We start from the raw sequence: 21,885 nt of genomic DNA on the forward strand, positions 1-21,885 counted from the left end.
GCGGCCTGAGCCACGCCGTCTCTTACGTCACTCGGAGGCGCCGGAAGTCGAGGTTCGTACACTCTGGCAGGTCTGCTTGCTTGCAAGTGGCTGTTCGCCGAGGGACTCTGGTCGCCATGGTCTCAGACGGTGAGGGCCGCGCCGGCGGGAGCCGGACCCCGGGACTAAGCAGACTTTGCCCGGCGATGATCTACCAAATGGACTGTATTTGGGGGGCTGGGTGGGGCCTGTTTGATCTTTAAAGGAGTAGCAAATTCGTTCATTCATTCAGTAAATATTTTTGGAGCGCCTCTTGTGTGCCAGGCGTTATTTCATGCCCTGGGAGATACATAGAGAACATGACAGACTAGTGGAGGTTACAGTCTAGTGAGCGAGACAGACAGGCAAGTAAATAAAAATAATTTCGAAGGGTGACCAGAGCTGTGACGACAATATAAAGTGATGATGGTGTCGATTGCTATTCGGGGATGATGCAGGAGGAGCTGCTTTCAATATGGGTCCAGGGAAGACTAGTAATATTCAGACTAAGACTTGAGTGACTTTATAAAAGTTCTGTGAAGGCCTTGTGACAAATTGAGCCATTACATTGCAATGGGAAGACGGAAAGGGGACACCTGCGGGTTGAGGAGAGTGGAGACTTTCGTTCATACATTAAACTACCAGTTACAGAGCCTGATGTCTTAAAGGGAGGAAAAAAGAGGCCAGGGTGGTGGGAGCAGGTTGGGATAGAGGGATGAGATCAGAGAGCTAGCTAGCCAGGTGCAGGTCCCTTGTGGGACCGGATCTCTATTTTAAGTGTAATACAAGCCGTTTTAGGGCTCCTAACAAAGAAGTATTACTGAAAAAAAAAAAAAAAGAAGTATTACTGATTTACGATTTTTTTTTTTCCCCCGAGATCTTAGTTCCCTGACCAGGGATCCAACCCATGTCCTCTTGCAATGGAAGCATTGAATCCTAACCACTGGACTGCCAGGGAATTCCCTGATTTACTATCTTAAAAGATTACTTTGACTGCTGTGTGGGAAATTGACTGTGGAGAGCAAGAATAGAAATAGATCCTTTCAGGGGCAGTAACAATTGTCCATGCATCATTTATCTGTTTTAATATCACAACTTTGTGAGGGAGGCAGATCTGGTATGGCCCCTGTCTACAGATGAGGAGGTAGAGACCCAAAGAAGGAAATCCACAGGGACATTCTATGTCTATGGATTCACACCTCTCCTGACAGGCAACGCTTTGTTTTTCTCAGGCTTGATAGTAGCAAGGAATGTATGGCTCTGAGAATTGGGGAGTGGGACCTGATGGAGATATAAGGTCAAAGGCTTTGGGGCAGAAGAGTGAGGGCCTGTGGGAGAAATAGTTATTAAGTGGCTTTCTGTGCTAAACACTTTGTTCTGTGGTTTACATAACATTCCTCATTCTCTAAGAAGGCCACGATTTAGAGGGCTGAGTGGGGAAGAGAGATCAGAAGCATAGCTAAGTGTACAATGAGGTCATGAGTACTGTCATCAGAAGAGGGACCTCACTGTGGGTGGTCAGAAGGAGGCAATAAGGTGTTGAAAAGCCACAGTCTTTATTTCAGTTTTTTTTGTTGGAGTATAATTGCTTTATAATATTGTGTTAGTTTCTGCTCTACAACAGCATAAAGTGAATCAGCTATATGGATACATATATCTCCTCCTTTGTGGATCTTCCTCCTGCCACCAGCCCCACATCTAGGTCATCACAGAGCACTGACTGAGCTCCCTGTCTAGACAGCAGCTTCCCACTAGCTATCTGTTTTACACATGGTAGTGCACATATGTCAGTCCTAATCTCCCAATTCGTACCCCCCAACTGTGTCCACATATCCCTTCTCTATGTCTGTGTCTCTGTTCTTGCCCTGCAAGTAGGTTTATCTGTATCATTTTTAGCCACAGTCTTTAGAGTCAAGCAGATCTGTCTTCAGAGCTGGGTGTTAGCTTCGCTACTTGTTAGCAGGCCATGTGACTTAGAGCAAGTTACTTTCTCTTGCAAAATAGGAATACCATATTTCATCTAATCTAAGGCAATATGATTATGAAATGTGCTTTTATTTACTATATCACTAAGAGAGAAAATGTGATCAGTCATAATGGTAAGATACCGTCCTGAGCTCAGCAACTGTCAAATTGCTGAAAACTGTAAAACTGTTAAAAAAAGAAAAAAGAAAAAGGAGGGAGTACATCTTATAATTGGTGAAAGATAGCTTCCCTGGTGTCTCATTGGTAAAGAATCTGCCTGCCAATGCAGGAGACATAGGTTCAATCTCTGGGTCAGGAATGGCTATCCACTCCAGAGTTCTTGCCTGGAGTATCTCATGGACAGAGGAGCCTAGCAGCCTACAGTCCATGGGGGTCACAAGAGTCAGACACAACTTAGCGACTCAACAACAATCGAAAGATAGCATTAAGTCCCTTTCTGAGTTGTCATCATGGGACAGGATGATAGGATTGTGTGTGCTGGGACTGACACAGAAAGACTGACATTTCTTCTCTCCTGAGATGGGGGAGCCAGGACCTGTTGGAAGACCTGGGGAGGACTTTTAGATAAGGAGGTAGCATTGGGTTGGGACCTTGGAGAGTAAATAGGATTTGGGTATGCAAGCAAGGCATTGCTGCTTTCTGCTATTAAATGAGCATGCTGGGTTTTTCATAACAATGTGTGTTTGCTGGTTCACATGTCTGTCACCTCAGTTAGAATATATGCTCCTTGAGGGCTTGGATCCAGTATCCCTGACACCTAACAGTGGTACTTTAGTGTAAATGTTTGTTGAATGAATGACTGTGTTAAGTTAGCCTGTTTTGTTGTGTCTTTCACTTTGTAAAGAGTAGCCTAATTTTTTTCACAATAAAATCTTTACACAACCATTGCTTTTCACTCTGGTTTTTACCTTTTAACGATTGTTTACTAATTATAATTGGCCTTGCTGGAAGGTGATTTGATGGACCTGGAGCCAAATTGATTCTGTGTCTCCCTTTAAATCTCTCCCCACCCACCCCTACCCCATGCCTGAAATTCTATTAGTGATTCTCAGTACTGGTTCATCAGTGCCTTCTGTCCTTGACCAGACATCTGTAATGCATTTATCATAAAATATTTATTGAGCATCCACCCCATGCTAGGCATTGTGTTCAGAGCAGAGGACAAGCAGTGATAAAAGAGACAAAAATCCAACCACACAATGTTCATAGTCTACTGCAGGGGTTCCCAACCTCCGGGAGCTAATGCCTGACGATCTGAGGTATAGCTAATGTAACAATAATAGAAATAAAGTAAACAGTAAATGTAGTGCTCTTGAGTCATCCTGGAATGAACCATCACCGCCCCCCCCCCCACACACACACACACAACCTGTGGAAAAAATTGTCTTCCATGAAACCCGTCCCTGATGCCAAAAAGGTTGGAGGCTACTATTTCAGTGCATGAGAGGTGTAAATGTGCAGAAGGCAAGCAAGAGCTCACTAAGGGCCTCCAGAGCTTTAAGTCTTTAAAAGAACTTGATCTTGTGTTACTTTCATGGTTGTAGCTTATATACATAGAAAGGCATGTAGTGGTGCTTGCTTTGGGTTTAATTTACAAATTGGAAATGTTCGCTTTGTTTCACTTTTATGAGGCTAATTTTTTTTTGTTAATATTTTCAGAAGATGAATTGAATCTTCTAGTTATCATAGTTGATACCAACCCTATTTGGTGGGGAAAGCAAGCATTAAAGGAGTCTCAGGTAAGGCTGCTTGGGAAGGCTTTTGGATAGCTCTGATTTGACTGAGTATATGTGTATGTTGCTTTTTTATTAAGGTATAATTTCATACCATAAAATTCACCCGTTATAATGTATAATTCAGTGTTTTTTAGTAAAAATCACAGTAAAGTTGTATAACCACCACTACCACAATTCCATTTTAGGAAACTTCTATTTCCAGAAGGTTCCCTCGTGCTTGTTTGCAGTCAGTCACTGCTCCTACGCCCTAGCTGTTATTGTTGTTTAGTCACTAAGTCGTGCCCAACTCTTTGCAACCCCATGGACAGTAGCCCACCAGGCTCCTCTGTCTGTGGGATTTCTTGGGCAAGAATGCTGGAGTGAGTTGCCATTTCTTCAGAGGATCTTCATGACCCAGGGATTGAACCACATCTCCTGCTTGGCAGGTGGATTCTTTCCCACTGAGCCACCTGGGAAGCCCTCCCGCCAGTTGTAGGCAACCATTTGTCTGGTTTCTGTCTCTCTGTTGCTTTTTCTGGACATTTCATATATTGATTCCATATAATATGTAGTCTTTTTTTTTTTTAAATACTTTCTACTTTGAAGTAGTTATGGAATCACAGGAAATTATAAAAACTGGTACAGAGAGGTCTGTGTGCCCTGACTCCAGCTTTCCCCAGTAGTAACATCTTCTGTAACTGCAGTACAAAGAGCGAAGCCAGGACATTGTGGTGTGTGGGCTTGTCCTATTGCGGAATGCCAGCGTTAGGGTGCACAGGCTTCAGTAGTTGCAGCCTGCAGGCTCAGTGGTTATGGCTCACTTGCTTAGTTATGGCATGTGGGATCTTCCTGGACCAGGGATTGAACCCATGTCCCCTGCATTGGCAGGTGGATTCTTAACCACTGGGCCACCAGGGCAGTGTCCTGTCATTTTGATTTTAGTCATTCTAGGGTGGGTGGTAGTACCTCATTGTGGTTTTAATTTGCATTTCACTAATGACTAATGATGTTGGAGAGTCTTGGTCATAAGCTTATTAGCTATCTGTATATTTTCTTTGATGAAATTCATATAAAAATGTTATGTCCAATTTTTAAATTCTTAAATTGGACATGTTCTTAATTAATTCTTAAATTGGACATGTTCTCACCATTAAGAACAAGTTATGTACTTGATAAAGCAACTGTATCAAGTTGATGTACTATGAGCTGCACATATTGAAAGTGTTAATGTTTTCACATATGTATGCATTCATGAAATTATCACCACAATCAAAATAATGAGATGTAGATCCATGGGAGTTCCCTGATGGTCCAGTGGTTAGGACTCAGTGCTCTCATTGCTGTGGCCTGGCTTTAGTCCCTGTTTGGGGAACTAAGATCCTGTAAGCTGATCAATGTGTCCAAAAGAACAAAACAAAACAAAAACACACAAATCCATCACTCCCAGAGTTTCTTCATATTCCTTTGAATTTCTCTCACCCAGCTCTCTCCCTGTTCCCTCCCAGAGGTAGCCACTTATCTGCATAATATCACTATAGATTAGTTTGCTGTTTTAAGGTATGTGTCTACCTGGAATCAAACAGTATATAGTTGGTTTTTTGTTATTGGGTTTTTTTCTTGTTTGGTCTATTGGCCTGTTGTTTTTACTCAGTGTAGTTACTTTGATATTTGTCCATGTTGCTACATGGATCAGTAGTTCATTTTTTGTTATTGCTGAGTAGAATTCTGTGGTGTGGCTGGACCAGCATATCACTACATATTATCATACTCTCCAGGAAGAGTATTATTTTGAACTCTCATCAGTGGTATATGAGGATTCCTTTTTTTTTTTTTTTGTACTAACACAAGATGCTCTGTTTTCTTATTTTATCTTTTGCCAGTATGATGTACCAAAAATTCTCTCAGTCTTCTTTTAGTATATTTCGTGGCCCTTTGTATTTTTCTTTTGGGGAGTTTTCCATTTTCCTCTTTGGGTGTTCCTTTTTTTTCTAACTGGTTTGTGAACACTCTTTATGTTAAAAGGTTAATTCATTGTCTGTCATATGTTGCAGGTTTTTTTTCCAGTTTGTAATTTCCCTTTCACTTTGGTTTAGTTGTTTTTTGTTGTGTAGAAATTTTAATAGGTTTGTTTTACTTTTTTTTTTTTTTTGGTTTGTTTTACATTTTAAGAAATTGAGTGAGTGAAATTTATCAGTTTTGTTTTCTGCTTAAAGTATTGCTTTCTTTAATAATATTAATACTTGTCAGAATGTAAATTCCATGAAAGAAAGGGTCTTCACATGGCACATAATAGGTTCTCAGCATATTTAGTGAATGAATTAATTGAAAGATTTTACAATTACCAATTTAATCAATATATATTATCTATTGTATATATAGCAATAGTTTGCTAGTAATTTTATCTCAGAAGATGTGACATGTTTACTATTCCCTGAATGTTATACAAAAAACATTTGTGGAATATTGTACTGATGAGGAAGTGGTCTCATAAGTAAGACTAGAAAATTCTACTATAGTTTCTTTTTCAGATTTGATTATCCATATTTTTGCTATGAATACATTTATTTATGAACAAATAAGTTGTATTGATTAACAGTATAACAGCTGGAACAATAACAGTGAAAATGAATGTCTTTGCATGTGGAATTTTAGTCTTTCTTGAGTTTATATTTCAAATTGGACAGTTTTGATTATCTGGGAGGATGAAATTGTACTTGGTAGACAGTTCTGTACAGGAGGAGAAAGAAGGGACGAGTCTTGATAACTAGTATTAGTAAAGATTGATTCTATTGACTAAGTTTTATTTAGGTCAACTGGAGCACAAATCAATCATCATGTTTATAAAAAATGACCGTATCTCCTCCCACTTGCCCAGTTCCGTCCCATCCCCCAGTAGCCTCTCTTCCTTCGTTTTGCTCTCTTCCATGAGACCTGACCTGCCATGTGTTGTTTTTCTAAGCAAGTCAGAAATGGGCAAGTCTGTGCTGTTCCGAATTAGAAAACCATACCTTTCCAATGTTTTTGCTTATGACCTTGGAGAAGGGAACTCCAGAGCAAATTTTTAGCGTGAATAATTATCTGACATAGTGGTTTTAGGTAGCTGATTTAGATTCTTTTTTCTTCTGTGTTTCAACAGTTTACTCTATCAAAATGCATTGATGCTGTGATGGTGCTGGGAAATTCTCATTTGTTCATGAATCGTTCCAACAAACTTGCAGTGATAGCAAGTCACATTCAGGAAAGGTATGACCATTATGATTACTCTTCCTGCTCAGTGCTTAAGGACCCTGAGATGAGATATTACTGGGGTAGATAAATATACCTCAAATAATAAACTAAATAGTAAATTAGAGTTTGGTAGGAATTCTCTTCAGTTGTCATCTAAAGAGTGAGAGCCACTGTAAAGTGTTTGAAGAGACCGTAACCGAGTACCTTCTTTATTTTTCCCGTTTTTTGAGAAAATAGTGGAATCATCAAAACATCCCATGGTGGTAGACTCATGTTTGCCAATTTGCCTGTTTTATACATTTTGTAAAACTGGAGTTTATGATGGAGTCTTGAGATTCTGGAATTGGTGTGGTTTTTATCCCTGCTGACTTTTATTTTGATGTTTAGTATGGGCACTGAGTCTCGGTGTGACTAGGGGGTTTTTTGTCTGTTTTTCTATTTCAGTCGATTCTTATACCCTGGAAAGAACGGCAGACTTGGAGACTTCTTTGGAGACCCAGGAAACCCTTCTTCTGAATTTACTCCCTCAGGGAGTAAAGATGGAAAATACGAGTTGTTGACAGCAGCAAATGAAGTTATCACTGAAGAGATCAAAGATCTAATGACCAAAAGTAATTGCTTTCAGCTTTTTTTCCTCCCATTATTGCTATTTGCAGATGGAGTTGAATGTGGAAGTGCTTAAGCTTTTGAGTCCAAAAGTTTGAGATTCTTGATATTATCTACTTAATTCTCTCTCTCTCTTTTTTTTTTAAATCATGCCCACAAAGCCTGTGTGATACTTGCCTGACCTCTGTAGCATGGACATGGTTCACCAGCCTCCACTGGAAACACTCTAGTGTTTGAGGATAGCCTGTTTTGACCCATTTTTTTTTCTTTCTCAGACCATTCTTTCTTCCATTTTTGACTTTTCCTTCATCTTGTTTCTTCATTTTTTAGAAATATTGATTTTATTTATTTATTTTCAGCCACGCTGGGTCTTTGTCACTGCGCTCAGGCTTTTCTCTAGTTTCAGTGAGCAGGCTTCTCATGGTGGTGGCTTCTCTTGTTGCAGAACATGGGGTCTAGGGCCCGTGGGTGTCAGTACTTGTGGCACACGGACTTAGTTGCCCTGAGGCATGTGGAATCTTCCCAGACCAGGGACTGAATCAGTGTCCCCTGCATTGGCAGGCAGATTCCTATCAGGGAAGTCTTTCATTTTATTTCTTTAAAAACTTTTTTTTTTTTTAAATTCTGCACGGTGTTTTTCTTCCTCTGTATGTTCTCATCCAACCTTCCCATTAATTATCATTTGTGTATGAACCCTTCCCAATCTTTGTCTCTAATCCATCCTTTCTTTCAAACTGCAGATGTCTCCACTTAAGGGTCCCTCAGCCTCATTAATAAGCCCCAGACCAGTTTCATTTTCTTTCCCCTCAATTATACCACTACTTCCATTTCTGTCACCCCCATCCACCTGCTTTTCCAAAAGCTTTCATTTTGACTGCTTCCTTCTAAACCAACATCTAATCATCTATGAAATCCTATTAATTTATTGTCAGAAGTACCTCCAAAGTCTGACCCCTTATTACCTGCCGTCTAGCTCAACCTTGGGACCGCTGACATCTTGGGTGGGGGAATTCTTTGCTATGGGGAGTTTCCTGTGCTTTGGAGGATAAGGGTTAGTTGCTCAGTCATGTCCCACTCTTCGCACCTCCATGGACTGTAGCCCCCCAGGGTCCTCTTGTTCATGGAATTCTCTAAGCAAGAATACTGAAGCAGGTTGCCATTCCCTTCTCCAGGGGATCTTCCCAACCCAGGGATCGAACGCAGGTCTTCTGCATTGCAGGTGGATTCTTTACCATCTTAGCCTCCAGGGAAGCCTTTTGGAGGATACTTACTTAGCAGCATCCCTGGCCTCAACCAACTGAATGCTAAAGTATCCCCCAGCTGGGGCTTCCCAGGTGGCACAGTTGTTAAAGAATCTGCCTTGTAATGCAAGAGATGAAAGAGACACGGGTTCGAAACCTGGGTCAGGAAGATCCCCTGGAGAAGGAGATGGTGACCCACTCCAGTATTCTTGCCTGGGAAATCCCATGGACGGAGGAGCTGGTGGGCTATGGTCCGTGGGGTCACAGAGTTGGACATGACTGAGCACGCATGCAGGTACAAACCAAATGACCCTCTTGGGGCACAGTTGTCCCGCTTGAGAGCCTTTGCTCCGGATCATTATAACAGCTTCTTACTCCTGTCTCTCCCCATTTAAGTCCTTCCACTCAGCCCTCTAGAGTTATCATTCTGAAAATCAGAGTTAGGATTCCCTGCCTCAGACTTTTTGCTAATTCCCTATTGCCTGCGGGCAGTGGTTTTAAACTGTCTCCTTTGTCCAAATCACCGGTAGGGAAAAGGCAACTCTAGAGACAGATAGTGGATCAGTGATTTCTCTTGGGACTACGTGGAGTTGGGGGTGGTGGGCAGGAAGGGACTGGGAATGGGCGTAAGTGATCTTTTGGAGTGATGAAAGTGTTCTACAGTTGGATCATGGTGATGATTTCAACTCTAGAAATTTACTGGAAATCATTGACTTGTGCACTTAAAAAGAGTGAATTTTGAGATCTGTAAGTTATACCCCAATAACGTGAAATACTGGGCCCCACTTCATGGTTTCCGATTCAGTGGGTCTTGGGAGGGCCCAGGAACTTCCCTGGTGTCTCACACGGTAAAGAAACTGTCTGCCAATGCAGGAGACCGAGACCCGGGTTCAATCCCTGGGTCGGGAAGGTCCCCAGAAGTATGAAATGGCAATTCCAGTATTCTTGCCTGAAGAATTCCGTGGTCAGAGGAGCCTGTTGGGCTACACTCCATAGGGTCTCAAAGAGTCAGACACGACTGAGCATAGCACAGCACCAGGGAGGACCCAAGAATTTGTATTTTTCTTGAGTTCCCAGGTGATGTTCCTCCAGTGGGTTCTAGAATCACATTTTGGAAACCACTGGCCTCCAGCGTAAAGGCCCAACTTATCAGTTCAGTGGTCCAGACCTTTCCCGGTCTGACCTCCCCTTGGGGCATCAGCACTGCTGGACCAGTTGCAAGCCCTGTTCCTACAGGGTGTTAGTCTGGACTCCTACCTTGTTGAACTGGATGTTTAGAATTTTGATTTTTATGAGTGATTTTTTTTTTTTTTTTCACTCAAGTCTCCAGATAAGCTGTGAACTTTGTCCCTACCTCCCACAGCCAGGGGAGTTGCTCCAGTCCTCTTTTCACTGGTCCAGCTTTTCCAGGGCAGTGGGAAGGAGGAGGTGATAGGAAAGGCTCAGAGCCTAGCCAGGGACCTCTGTGCAGGCTGCCCTCGGTCACACACAGACTTTTGTACCACTCAGATCATTGAGAAACTAGAACCTTCCCCAGTAACACCAGGATACTCTTTAGTATTTATAACATAAAATTTACCGTTTTAACCATTTTTCAGGGTACAGGTCGGTAGCATTAAGTACATTCGCATTGTTGGGCAAACATCACCACTATCCATTTCAAGAACTTTTTCATCATCCCAAACTTGAACTTTATACCCATTAAACAACCACCCCTCGTTCCTCCCCATTCAGCCCCCAACCACCAGGGTATTTTAAATTGAGAAAATGTTTAACAATTGCTTATCTGTGTTTATAAACCCAGTTTTGAAAATGTTATCTGATTTCCTTCATGAAGATGAATGCTTTGGTTTAAAAATGATTTTGGTTCAAGAAAGTACCTAAGAATTCTCTTTTTAATGCTTTTTGTTATTTACAGGTGACATAGAGGGTCAACACACAGAGACTCTGCTGGCAGGATCCCTGGCCAAAGCTCTTTGCTGTATCCTTGGTGTTTTTTTTTTTTAAATATGTGTTTATTTGTTTTCTCTTTGGCTGTGCTGGGTCTTTTTGCTGCGGGCTTTCTCTGGTTGTGGCGAGCAGGGCTACTCTGTACTTCGGGTGCTCTGGCTTCTCGCCGCGTGGCTTCTCTCGTTGTGGAGCATGCGCTCTCGGGCGCGCAGGCTGCAGTGGTTGTAGCACGTGGGCTCCTTAGTTGAGGCACACGGGCCCAGTTGCCCCACAGCACGTGGGATCTTCCCAGACCAGGGATCGAACCAGTGTCCCTTGCATTGCAACGTGGATTCTTAACCACTGGACCACCAGGGAAGCCCCTGCTGTATCCTTGGTGTTTTAATCATTCAGAAGTTTGTTTTGTTTTTTCCTTTAATAAAGATACCTTAACTTGTGATATTTCTTAGAACCGTGGATGCCCACATTACTGGAAGGCATGAGTGTTCTAAAGCGGTAGATAATAAAAAAGGTTTTAACATGTTTTTAGGAGAAGCTGTAAGAATGAGAAAACTCTACTTTCTCCTGTATGTCTTGCTCACAACGAATTATTCTTCAGGATGTTCTTCTGTTAATTATTAGACAGATTAAAACTTTTTTATTCTTTTCTCATGTTAGAAACAGTGTTTGATTTTAAAAGCCAGTTACTGACCCTGGGGCTTATTAAATGAGCAGCTGGTTCTCCCCAGGAGAATGAGTTATTTTGCCCACCTTTATAAGCATGTTGATAATCTATGTTTGTGTGACTTTTTTTTGAGTCTTAAGTAATTTAATTTGTTTGTTTTGTACAGTATCGAGTGATCCCTCCGTCCCCAGACTGTGATTGGGGGTGTCTGATTGTCTGTGTATGGTTTATAAATTCGTCATCTCATTTGGTTGGCGTATTGATTTACTTGTGCCAGTATTCAAATCTAGGACATAATAGATAGCCGTAGAACAATCAAATCTATTAATTTTAATTTTCTGGGAGAATAATCATATTTTGGTCAGGTTACAAGGCCCACTTGATTGCAAAGTCAGTAATTGGAAGCTCCCAATCTCTTTTGTGTGTTTATTGTGAGTCATGGAGCTTTTCCTTTTTTTCAGGTAGGTGGATGCTGAATTTATTTAACTATGATTTGAATTTATTTTTTCTGAAACAATATTTGTAAATTCCTTAATGCTGAGAAAATAAGACATTCATAGAATGAACAAAGAAGTTAAAGGTAAGAGCCTGCAATCTTCTATGAAACTGCAATTCTTATTTTACTACTATAACTTTGAGGGACTGTTTTTAAATTGGTGAGAAAACTTTATAATATGTTCAGTGAGATTCAGTTGTAACGTAATCTGTTTTTATCTCTTTATAGATAATCAGGAAATGAAATCAAGGATATTGGTAAGATTAAAAGAAATTTGTACTATGTTTTTATACCAGCCAGAGCCAGTTAGAAAACAGGCTGAGAGATAAGACCCATTTATAATAGAAGCAATAAATATTAAGATTCCAGAGTTAATTAACAAGTAATGTGTAAAGTTGATTATGATGAAAAACTGAAATTCTGAGAGACATAAAGTTATTGAATAAACAGAGCCATATTTTTTCTTTTTTAATTTTTTCAGTTATTTTTATTGACATATGGTTGATCTACAATATTATATAGTTACGGGTATATAATATAGAGATTCACAGTTTTTTAAAGGTTATATTCCATTTATAGTTATTAAAATATTGACTATATTTTCCATGTTGTGTGAGATATCCTTGTAGCTTTTTTTGTCTGTAATAGTTTATACCTCTTAAATCTCTACCACTCTATTGCCCATCTCTTCTTCCCCCTTCCCCACTGGTAACCCCTAGTTTGTGGAGAGCCATATTTTATTCTCGAATGTCAGTTTGTCCAAGATTAAACTGTAAGTTCAGTGCAATCTCAGAATATTAATCAGATTTTTTTTTTCCTGGCAGAGCGGGGGGATTTAGGAAAGTCAAGAGTTTATCTAAAAGAATAAATCAGTGGGAATAGCCAGGAGCTTTCTGAAAGAGACTAGTAAGTAGGAAGTTGCTCCAGTCAACTTAAAGAAAAACACACAACATTACTGTTGTGAGTTTAAGTTGGTTTTTTTTTTGAGTTTAAGTTTTATTCAGGGTTTTACTGAGCATTATAGCTCAGGAGACAACCACTCAGCTGTGAAGAAACTGTCCCAAAGAGGTAGAGAAGAGACCAGTTTACGTGGGGTTTTTTTTTTTTTTTTTGGCTAGGAAATTCACACAGTCAAGCATACATATCGGTAGAAAATGACTGCTAATCACAAAGACCAGATATCTCAAGATAGTGATTTTAGTGCTTTTCTATTTTTTCAGTTCTTGCCTACAAAGAGGTAAGAATCTGGGGTTGTTAAAATTCTTCTTGAGATACCCATCTGACTGTCTAATAGCCTGTTTATCCAAAGCACTGAGTGCCTCATCCTGCCTTTCATCCTGGACGCCTTTCAGGGTGCGCGGTCGGTGGACAGCTGCAGTGGGTTCCCACTTAACCCTTGTAGAACTGGGTGGTGAGCAGTGCTCTTTGTTCTTTTTTATTCGCACGCCTTTAGGCATTCAAACACATTATAAAGCTACAGTAACAGTGTGGTTCTGGTACAGTAGTATGCAAACAGATAATGGGTACATAGTGGCGTTTGATACAAGATAAATGAAACACTTCAAATGTGTGGGAAGGAAATGGATTATTCAGTAAAAGATACTGGGCCAGTTGGTTGGCCGTTGGGAGGAACACAGAGCTAGATCTCACTGCTTACTCCTAAGCACATTCTAATAATGATCAAACATGTCAATGTAAAAATTTGAGTCATAAAAGTGCTGGAAGGAAATATGTGTTTATCATCTTCAGTTAGTATCTTGCTTAGTATCTTGCTAAGCATGATGTGAAACTTTAAAAGAAAGCTTAAGACCTAAAAAAAATAAAACCTCCAAAACAAGGATGGGAAAAGAAAAAATCTATTAGGAAAAAGTGTTTTCAACATAACAGCATGATAGGATTAATGTATTATTTCTAAAATAAAAAAGAGCTTTTGTAAATTAATTTTTAAAAGTCGGGGTTGACTCCGAAGGAACAGGTGGGAAACATGAGTAGTCTGCAGAAGAGGAAATGCAAATGACCAGGTAGCGTTTGGAAATACGGAAGCCCTACTAGTGGTTCTTCTCTTGCGTCGCCCATAAGAGGATAAATTAGTACAGCTTTTCTGGAAGGCAGGTCAGTAATATGTATCAAAATGAAATGTGCAGACACTTTAGTAATCTCACCGGTTATCTTAGGAGCTAATCAGTCGTGCAAAGGATAGATGGGAGTGTTCATCAGAGCCTTGTCTAAAATTGAGGTTTGAAAAAAAAAAACTGAGATGTGGAAACTGCTTAAATGTCTTCTGTAGGTAACTGGTTAAATAGTCAAAATCTAGGAACTCAGCATTAAGGATGATATACACTCATATTTATTGACATAAGGTTGTTTCCCCCAGATATTGGGGGGAAAAACCAGGTTGCAGAATACTAGGGTATCATCCTGGGTGTGTGTGTGTGTCTGTGTCTCTGTTGAATGTGAATGTATATACATGTCCACATAGATGCTCTTTAGAAACCATTAACAAGGATTATCTCTTGAATGATAGGATTTGGGGGAGATTTTTAATAACTACAAAGATAAATTAGAAAGATGATATTGACTGTAGTTTGTTGTATACTGTGTTGACATTTGAGTAAGAGTATTAGAATGTGGCCAAAAGGTATTAACATGCATATGATTTTTAGGTGATTAAGGCCGCAGAAGACAGTGCATTGCAGTATATGAACTTCATGAATGTCATCTTTGCAGCACAGAAGCAGGTGAATTGAGAGCCTTCTTTTTAAAGAATATTGGTTTCATAATGAAGGAGTTAATTTTACTGTTTGAATGGCCTGCTTTAAGAAATTGTCATATTGAATACTTACTAAGGGATTGGGAATCTGGAATCCATGTTTTGTGCTAGTCATTTTTCTATTTTGAGTCCTGCACCCTTGAGAATCTAGTGGATCCCCAGAAGAATATGCACTGAAGCTCACTTTTGTTTATAGTTTACTTGGTTTAACTATATATATAGTTACAACCCTGTTTAGCCCATCCGTAGACTTGAGGCCAAGAATCCTGAGTTTTATAACAGTTTGCTGCATGTGTTGCCTCAATTTCTTTGTCTTTCTGCTTTAGGGAGGTTTTAGGTGGCTCAGTGGTAAAGAACCCTCCTGCCAGTGCAGAGGTGTGGGTTCAGTCCCTGGGTCAGGAAGATCCCTGGGTGAAGGAAATGGCATCCCACTCCGGTATTCTTGCCTGGGAAATCTTACGGACAGAGGAACCTGGTGGGCTACAGTCCATGGGGTCACAAAAGAGTCGGACACAACTTAGCAACTAAACACCAACAATAAATATTTGATATTTTAACTTTGCAAATAGCTCAAGTGTTCAGATGAGTTATCATTAATACATTTTCTTCTTTGACATGTTGAAAAAAAACTTTCTTAAAACTTCAGTTTGGAAAAAAAACAACACTTTGGTTTTGGGACATCCCTGCTGGTCCTGTGGTTAGGGCTCCGTGCTTCCATGGCACGGGGTATGGATTTGATACCTGGTCAGGAGACTAAGATCCTGCATGCTGTGGTGGTATGGCCAAAAAACTTAAAAAAAAACAAGCTTCCATTTTAACCTAAAATGCTGCTATAGTCACATTAACCTAAAATACTGCTATAGTCACTATTAATATTTTCCGTCTTGGAGTGGCAGCATGATACAGTGAAAAGGCCATGGACTTTGAGGACAGGCAGATTGGGGGTGACAGCGTGGTTTGCCCTTGGCTCTGTGACCACCACTCAGCCAAGGCCTGGGTGTTGCAGTGTAAAATGCAAATCAGATGTCTATCTTTCAGTGTAACCATGCATATTAAATGAGCCGTTTTAAGAATAGAATCTGGCATATAATAGGTTCTCACTATAAGGTAGACTTCATTATTCCAGGAATAATAATTATTCCATTATTAATATTTTTTGACATGTCCATTTCAGAATATTTTGATCGATGCCTGCGTGTTAGACTCTGATTCAGGACTCCTTCAACAGGTATATTTTAAATGAATGCTTGGCGGTGGTTATGAAAGCCTGGTGTGTTCCGTTACCTATGGTAAATGCCTCTCACCCACCAGTCTTCACACAGCTTTAGGGGTTAGCCCTTATGATGCTTCAAGTTAGAGCACCAGTATCTCTCTGGTTACTTTGAAATTTTTATTTATATTCTACATAATGCTTTGATTGACTTTGTACAAGTATTGTAATTCACACATTAAAATGAATTCAAACAGCACAGAAAAGTGTTTTTAAAAAGAGTAAAAATAAGAAAAGAAAAATCTCTTCTTTCATTCCGAAGTTAATGTTAGGTGACCAGCATGATCGCTCTATACATACAGATGGAAGAATAGATCACTAAGCAGAGAATTTTATAAAAAATAGGTTCCAGATCTGTGCTGTCCCTAATGGTAACCATATGATTGTTGAGCTCTTGAAATGAGTCTGGTCTGAATTGAGAAGTACGTGAGTATACAGACTGAATTTCAAAGACAGAATGAAAAACAGAATGTGTAATATCTTGTTAATGATTTTTATACTGGTTATGTGTTAAAATGATAACACTTTGAATATATTGAGTTATCTAAAAGATGCTACTAAAACTTTATCTCTTCATTGTTCCTGTTTCATGTGGCTGGAAAATTAAAAATTACATATGTTGCTCATATTATGTTTCTCTTAGCACTGTTAGATATTACTTTTAATCAAAACATGAAAATGAGTTTTACTTTAACCAAAAAGGAAAAACAAAACAAAACAAAAAAGTGGAAATAAGACTGAAGACAATACTAAACTTTTGGTAAATGGTTTTTGATCACAAGGAACAATATTTCCTGAAAGATCAGTTAAAAGCATAAAATTACAGAAAACTTTGAGTTTGGGTTACTGCTGGGGATTGAGTGGGAGAGGGGGTATACAACCAGAAAGTCCACCAGCCTCAAAAGTTCTAGGATTGTCCTGTTTCTTAAGCTTGATGGTAGGTGCATGGTGTTTATTGGAATGTGAAATGGTACAGCCTCTTTGGATAATAATCTGAAACTTCCTCAGAAAGTTAAACATAGAATTACCAGTTGAGTCTGCAATTCCATCCTTAGATATTTATTTAAGAAAAATGAAGTGCTCGCTTCGGCAGCACATATATTAAGAAAAATGAAAACATTTCTGCACAAAATTCTGTCCTTGAATATTCACAGCTGTGCTATTCATAATAACCTAGAAGTGCAAACAACTCAAATGCCCATCAGCAGATGAATGGATAAACAAACTGTGGTCTATCCATGTGGTGGAATATTATTTGGTCATAAAAAGGAATGAAATACTGATATATGCTACAATATGAATGTACCTTGAAAACATTATCCTAAGTAAAAGAAGCCAGTCATAAAAGGACATAGCTTGCCTGATTCTATTGATCAGAGAAAAGTGTCCAGAATAGGCAAGTCCATGGAGACAGAAAGCAGATCGGTGGTTGTCAGGGGAAAGGAGGGATGAAGAGTGACTGTTAATGGGGATGTGGGGTGATGAAGATGTTCTGCAACTAGATAGCAGTGACAGTTGCACAGTTCTGTGAATATTCTAAAAATAAGTAAATCTTAGATGTTAAAAAGATAGGTTTTATAGTGTGTGAATTACATCTCAAACTGTTAACTAAAAAATATGATGAGAGTGAATAAACATGGCAAGAATAAAAATGTACCACCAGCAGACAAACAGGAAAAAGGGCATGTAGTGTCTTATAACTGCAGGCTTCAAAGGGTGAAAGGGCGTGCACCAAGAGGAAAACACAGCTATTTGAACATCTGGAGAGGTGGCTGCAAGTTTCCAATCCTCCCTCACTCTGGGAAGAGATGCCCTTTTAATTTGCTGTGTCGTAGACCTGAAGAGTTGGTGTTGAGAATGACCTCCGTCTGTGAAAGCTAGTGCTCACGTGGCAGTGAGTCCTTTGTGTGTCTTACAGGCTTGTGACATCACAGGGGGACTGTACTTGAAGGTGCCCCAGATGCCTTCCCTTCTGCAGTATCTACTGGTAAGGAAACGTCAACAGTGAACCTAATGCCTTGAGTCAGTCGAGACCCTTGTTTCCTGGGGAATGAATGGGAATGAGACGGCTGATGCCTAGTAACTGGAAGAAAGGAATTGAGGGGTGACCTAGGGAATTCCAGCTTCCAGTAGTCTTTGAACCCTGTAAGCTCTGTGCAGAATGTTGTAAGGCTGTTTACAGCACAGTGCCTGTGTGTGGAGGTGCTCAGTAATTGCGGAATGAAAAATACACGTTTCTCAACAGACATTCAAGGGAAATCCAGTTTAGTATTCTCAGTGTTCACTGGCTGAAATCTAATATCTGTATCTTGGCTTCTGGTTGTTTTCCCCCATGTTTTAAATAAAAATCTCTTGCTCATTTTTGTTTGTTTGTTTTATATAGTGGGTTTTTCTTCCTGATCAAGATCAGAGGTCTCAGTTAATCCTCCCACCCCCAGTTCATGTTGACTACCGGGCTGCTTGCTTCTGTCATCGAAATCTCATTGAAATTGGCTACGTCTGTTCTGTGTGCTTGTCAAGTAAGTTCGTGTACTGAGTTTTTCTTTTTTATGTCTTTTTTTGGCGGGGGCCGGAGAACACTGTGTGGCATGTGGAACCTTAGCTAACTGACCAGGTGTTGAATGCATGCAGTGGAAGTGGAGTTTTAACCGTTGGACCGCCAGGGAAGTCCTTTTACCCAGTTTTCCTATGTTGGAGGGGAGTCTGCAGAAAATATCTTCAACTGTGTTGCTTCTAAATCATCCTGGTGTGTTTTTTTTTGTTTCAATTTACAGTATTCTGCAATTTCAGCCCAATCTGTACCACATGCGAGTAAGTATCTTTGGGGTTCTGTGGCTGGCTCCCACTTTACAGAGATTTAGAGCATTAAAAAGTGTTTTATTTTTTTCTGTGTATTATTTCAGGACAGCCTTTAAGATTTCTCTGCCTCCTGTACTGAAGGCCAAGAAAAAGAAACTGAAAATGTCCTCATGATAATAAAAGTAATTTCCCCATCACTTAGAGCTGGTTATAGAAATTATATGGCAGAATCTTTGTTAGGGAGGCTCTGAAAAAAATAGAGATGTGTGTAAGATAATGAGCTTTCTTACAGGAAATACTGTGAAACATCATCCTTATCCTGTGCTGGGGGGCTGATTTATTTGAGGGAGTCCATTCTATGCAATATACCAGTCTTTTTCTGGCTGGTTTTTGCCCAGAAATGGGGGAAGAAAGCACAAATTTGAGACTTTTTTTTTAATGAGATGATCATTTGTCAAAGACAGTCTGTCCTGACTGATGGAAAGTGTCAGAACCTACCCAAGTCTGGATCCTTACTGTGAAATGTACGACATGACATTTGAACCCAGTTCTGGAGAAAAGTGACTATTTATGGAGTAATGGCATTAATCAAGATAGAACATCTTACTTGAGTCAACACTTAGCTTTGACAGTATTCATGTAAATAAAATCCTCATTTTCTCGATTGAGATTTAGCTCCAGATATGACCAGATATTTATTCTTTTGTCTGACAGTACATGTTTGGACAATTACTCAAATGAAAGTTTGTCACTGAGTATCTCTAAAATCTGATTTTAAACGAGTATGGAAAGCGAGTGCAGTAGTCGGGAAGGAACTTTTTGTTCAAAAACAGTTGTATGAAGAGCTTATTTGTGAAAGCCAAAGTCTGGGTTCCCAAGGTGAGTGTCTTCGGGGGAATGAATTCTTTCCAGCTAAGTGTTGCCCCACATAGAATTCATTCCTTTTTTAGAGGAGGGCAAAAGCATTAATACTGGAGAATGGTTCTCTGGAAACTTTGGGCTTAATACTGAAAACTTGTATCAATTAAAAAGAAAAATTATTTGTAATTTCAACAATAAACAACTTATTTTTCTACGTAACCTTGAAGTTACTAAAAGTCCTTTTAAATTCCAGCATAGTGTAGGAAGGGTTTTCAAGAATGATGGCCAGTTTGGTTTGTTTTTAGAAAGTATACTGAGAGAAACCTATATGTGTATACAATGTTGTATATAAATAAGATTTTAATTTTCTCTTGATACCATCTCAAAAACTGTCTCAAATACTTAAATAATTTGGTATTTGGTTAGATTATTTCAGGTAGGTTTTATATTCTGGATTTACAGTTTTGTTAACAGATACACAAAGATTTTGGTGGTCACTTTGCAAGTATTTGTTAATCTCTGAGTTTAAGAATGTCTTTTTAAATAATATTTAATATTTCACAGCCCAAGTGTAATGGAGATCACTATTTTTAAGTCTAGGAAATAAAACATCATATATCTAAAGATGATTAAATTCAAACAAGCTCTTAAGGTTTTTGTTACTACTTTTTCATTTGAAATGTTTTATGAACTGGCTTAATTCTGTTTAAATTTTAACTGTTGTGCTTATGGTTTATTTTGTATAATTTTTATAATAAAATAACTTAACTTTTCATATTTCCCTGAGTTATTTCTTCTTCAGTTCAGTTCAGTCGCTCAGTCGTGTCCGACTCTACGACCCCATGAACTGCAGCATGCCTGGCCTCCCTGTCCATCAACAACTCCTGGAGTTTACCCTAACTCATGTCCATTGAGTCAGTGATGCCACCTAACCATCTCATCCTCTGTCGTCCCCTTCTCCTCCCACCTTCAATCTTTCCCAACATCAGGGTCTTTTCAAATGAGTCAGCTCTTCACATTAGGTGGCCAAAATATTGGAGTTTCAGCTTTAACACCAGTCCTTCTAATGAACATCCAATGAACTGATTTCCTTTAGGATGGACTGGTTGGATCTCCTTGCAGTCCAAGGGACTCTCAAGAGTCTTCTCCAACACCACAGTTCAAAAGCATCAGTTCTTCTGTGCTCAGCTTTCTTTATGGTCCAACTCACACCCATACATGACTACTGGAAAAACCATAGCCTTGACTAGATGGACCTTTGTTGACAGAGTAATGTCTCTGCTTTTTAATATGCTGTCTAGTTTGGTGATAACTTTCCTTCCAAGGAGTAAGCGTCTTTTAATTTCATGGCTGCAATCACCATCTGCAGTGATTTTGGAGCCCCCAAAAATAAAGTCAGCCACTGTTTCCCCATCTATTTGCCATGAAGTAATGGGACCAGATGCCATGATCTTAGTTTTCTGAATGTTGAGCTTACTGGTTGTTTATTTCATGCTCATTCGTCTTCAGCTGTGTACTTTTTAACTGGATTTGATCACATGTCAGTTTTTTATTCAACTCTGAAGAACTTTAATTTCAAATCTTGCCAAAACTATACATAAAAATATTGTTACAAATACTATATAATTATAGATTGGTATGAGGTTTTTAATAGAAGATTTTTTACACACCGTACATGGATTCTGTCGGTGAATTGGTTTACCACTCATCTGATAGCTAACAAAATGAGTGAACATTTATTGAGTACTTGCTGTACATCAGGCATTAGGCTAAGCTCATTAGGTGTGTTGCCTCACTTCTCACACAACCCTGTTTGGGAGAGACTGATTACCTCCTTTAAAGCTGAGGAAGCCCAAGCTTAGAGAGGTTAAGTGACTTTCCCAACATCACTTAACATAGAAGGAAGGTGAAATTCAAACCAGGCAGTCCAACCTCAGAGCCTGCACCTTTAAGTCACTGAGCTATGATAACACTTGCAATGCTTTGAGGCTACTGCCATAAGAAAAATGGATTTTTTTCCCAGGCAGAATTTTGGTACTTTTGCATCTGTTCTAATGGTGTGAAAACTTCGTGTGTGTAGTTTGAGAAGACCTACTTTCAGAGGTCTGAGAGCTCTGTGTGGTGGTTCAGTCGCTAACTCCTGTCCCACACTTTGCGACCCCGTGGACTGCAGCACGCCAGGCTTCCTTGTCCTTCACTGTCTTACTGTGTAATACAAACAAAACTTCTAAAAAACTGGGAGAATAATAAAAACAGCACAACAGAACAATTACAGCACTGC

At 39.6% G+C, this 21,885-nt stretch overlaps 1 protein-coding gene across 1 annotated transcript; it reads left to right on the forward strand.

The window, feature by feature from the left end:
- Window positions 1-27: 27 nt before the first annotated feature.
- On the forward strand, window positions 28-20,377 carry GTF2H3 (general transcription factor IIH subunit 3). The gene is made up of 13 exons (XM_043442295.1): window positions 28-129; window positions 3,664-3,743; window positions 6,856-6,962; window positions 7,392-7,558; window positions 10,713-10,775; window positions 11,959-11,988; window positions 12,133-12,161; window positions 14,568-14,642; window positions 15,849-15,902; window positions 17,863-17,931; window positions 18,328-18,463; window positions 18,719-18,755; window positions 18,848-20,377. The coding sequence occupies exons 1-13, from the start codon at window positions 117-119 to the stop codon at window positions 18,915-18,917; spliced, it is 930 nt and encodes a 309-aa protein (XP_043298230.1). The 5' UTR covers window positions 28-116; the 3' UTR covers window positions 18,918-20,377.
- Window positions 20,378-21,885: the final 1,508 nt, after the last annotated feature.

Source organism: Cervus canadensis, chromosome 1 (assembly GCF_019320065.1).
Source record: "Cervus canadensis isolate Bull #8, Minnesota chromosome 1, ASM1932006v1, whole genome shotgun sequence".
Lineage (NCBI taxonomy): Eukaryota > Metazoa > Chordata > Mammalia > Artiodactyla > Cervidae > Cervus > Cervus canadensis.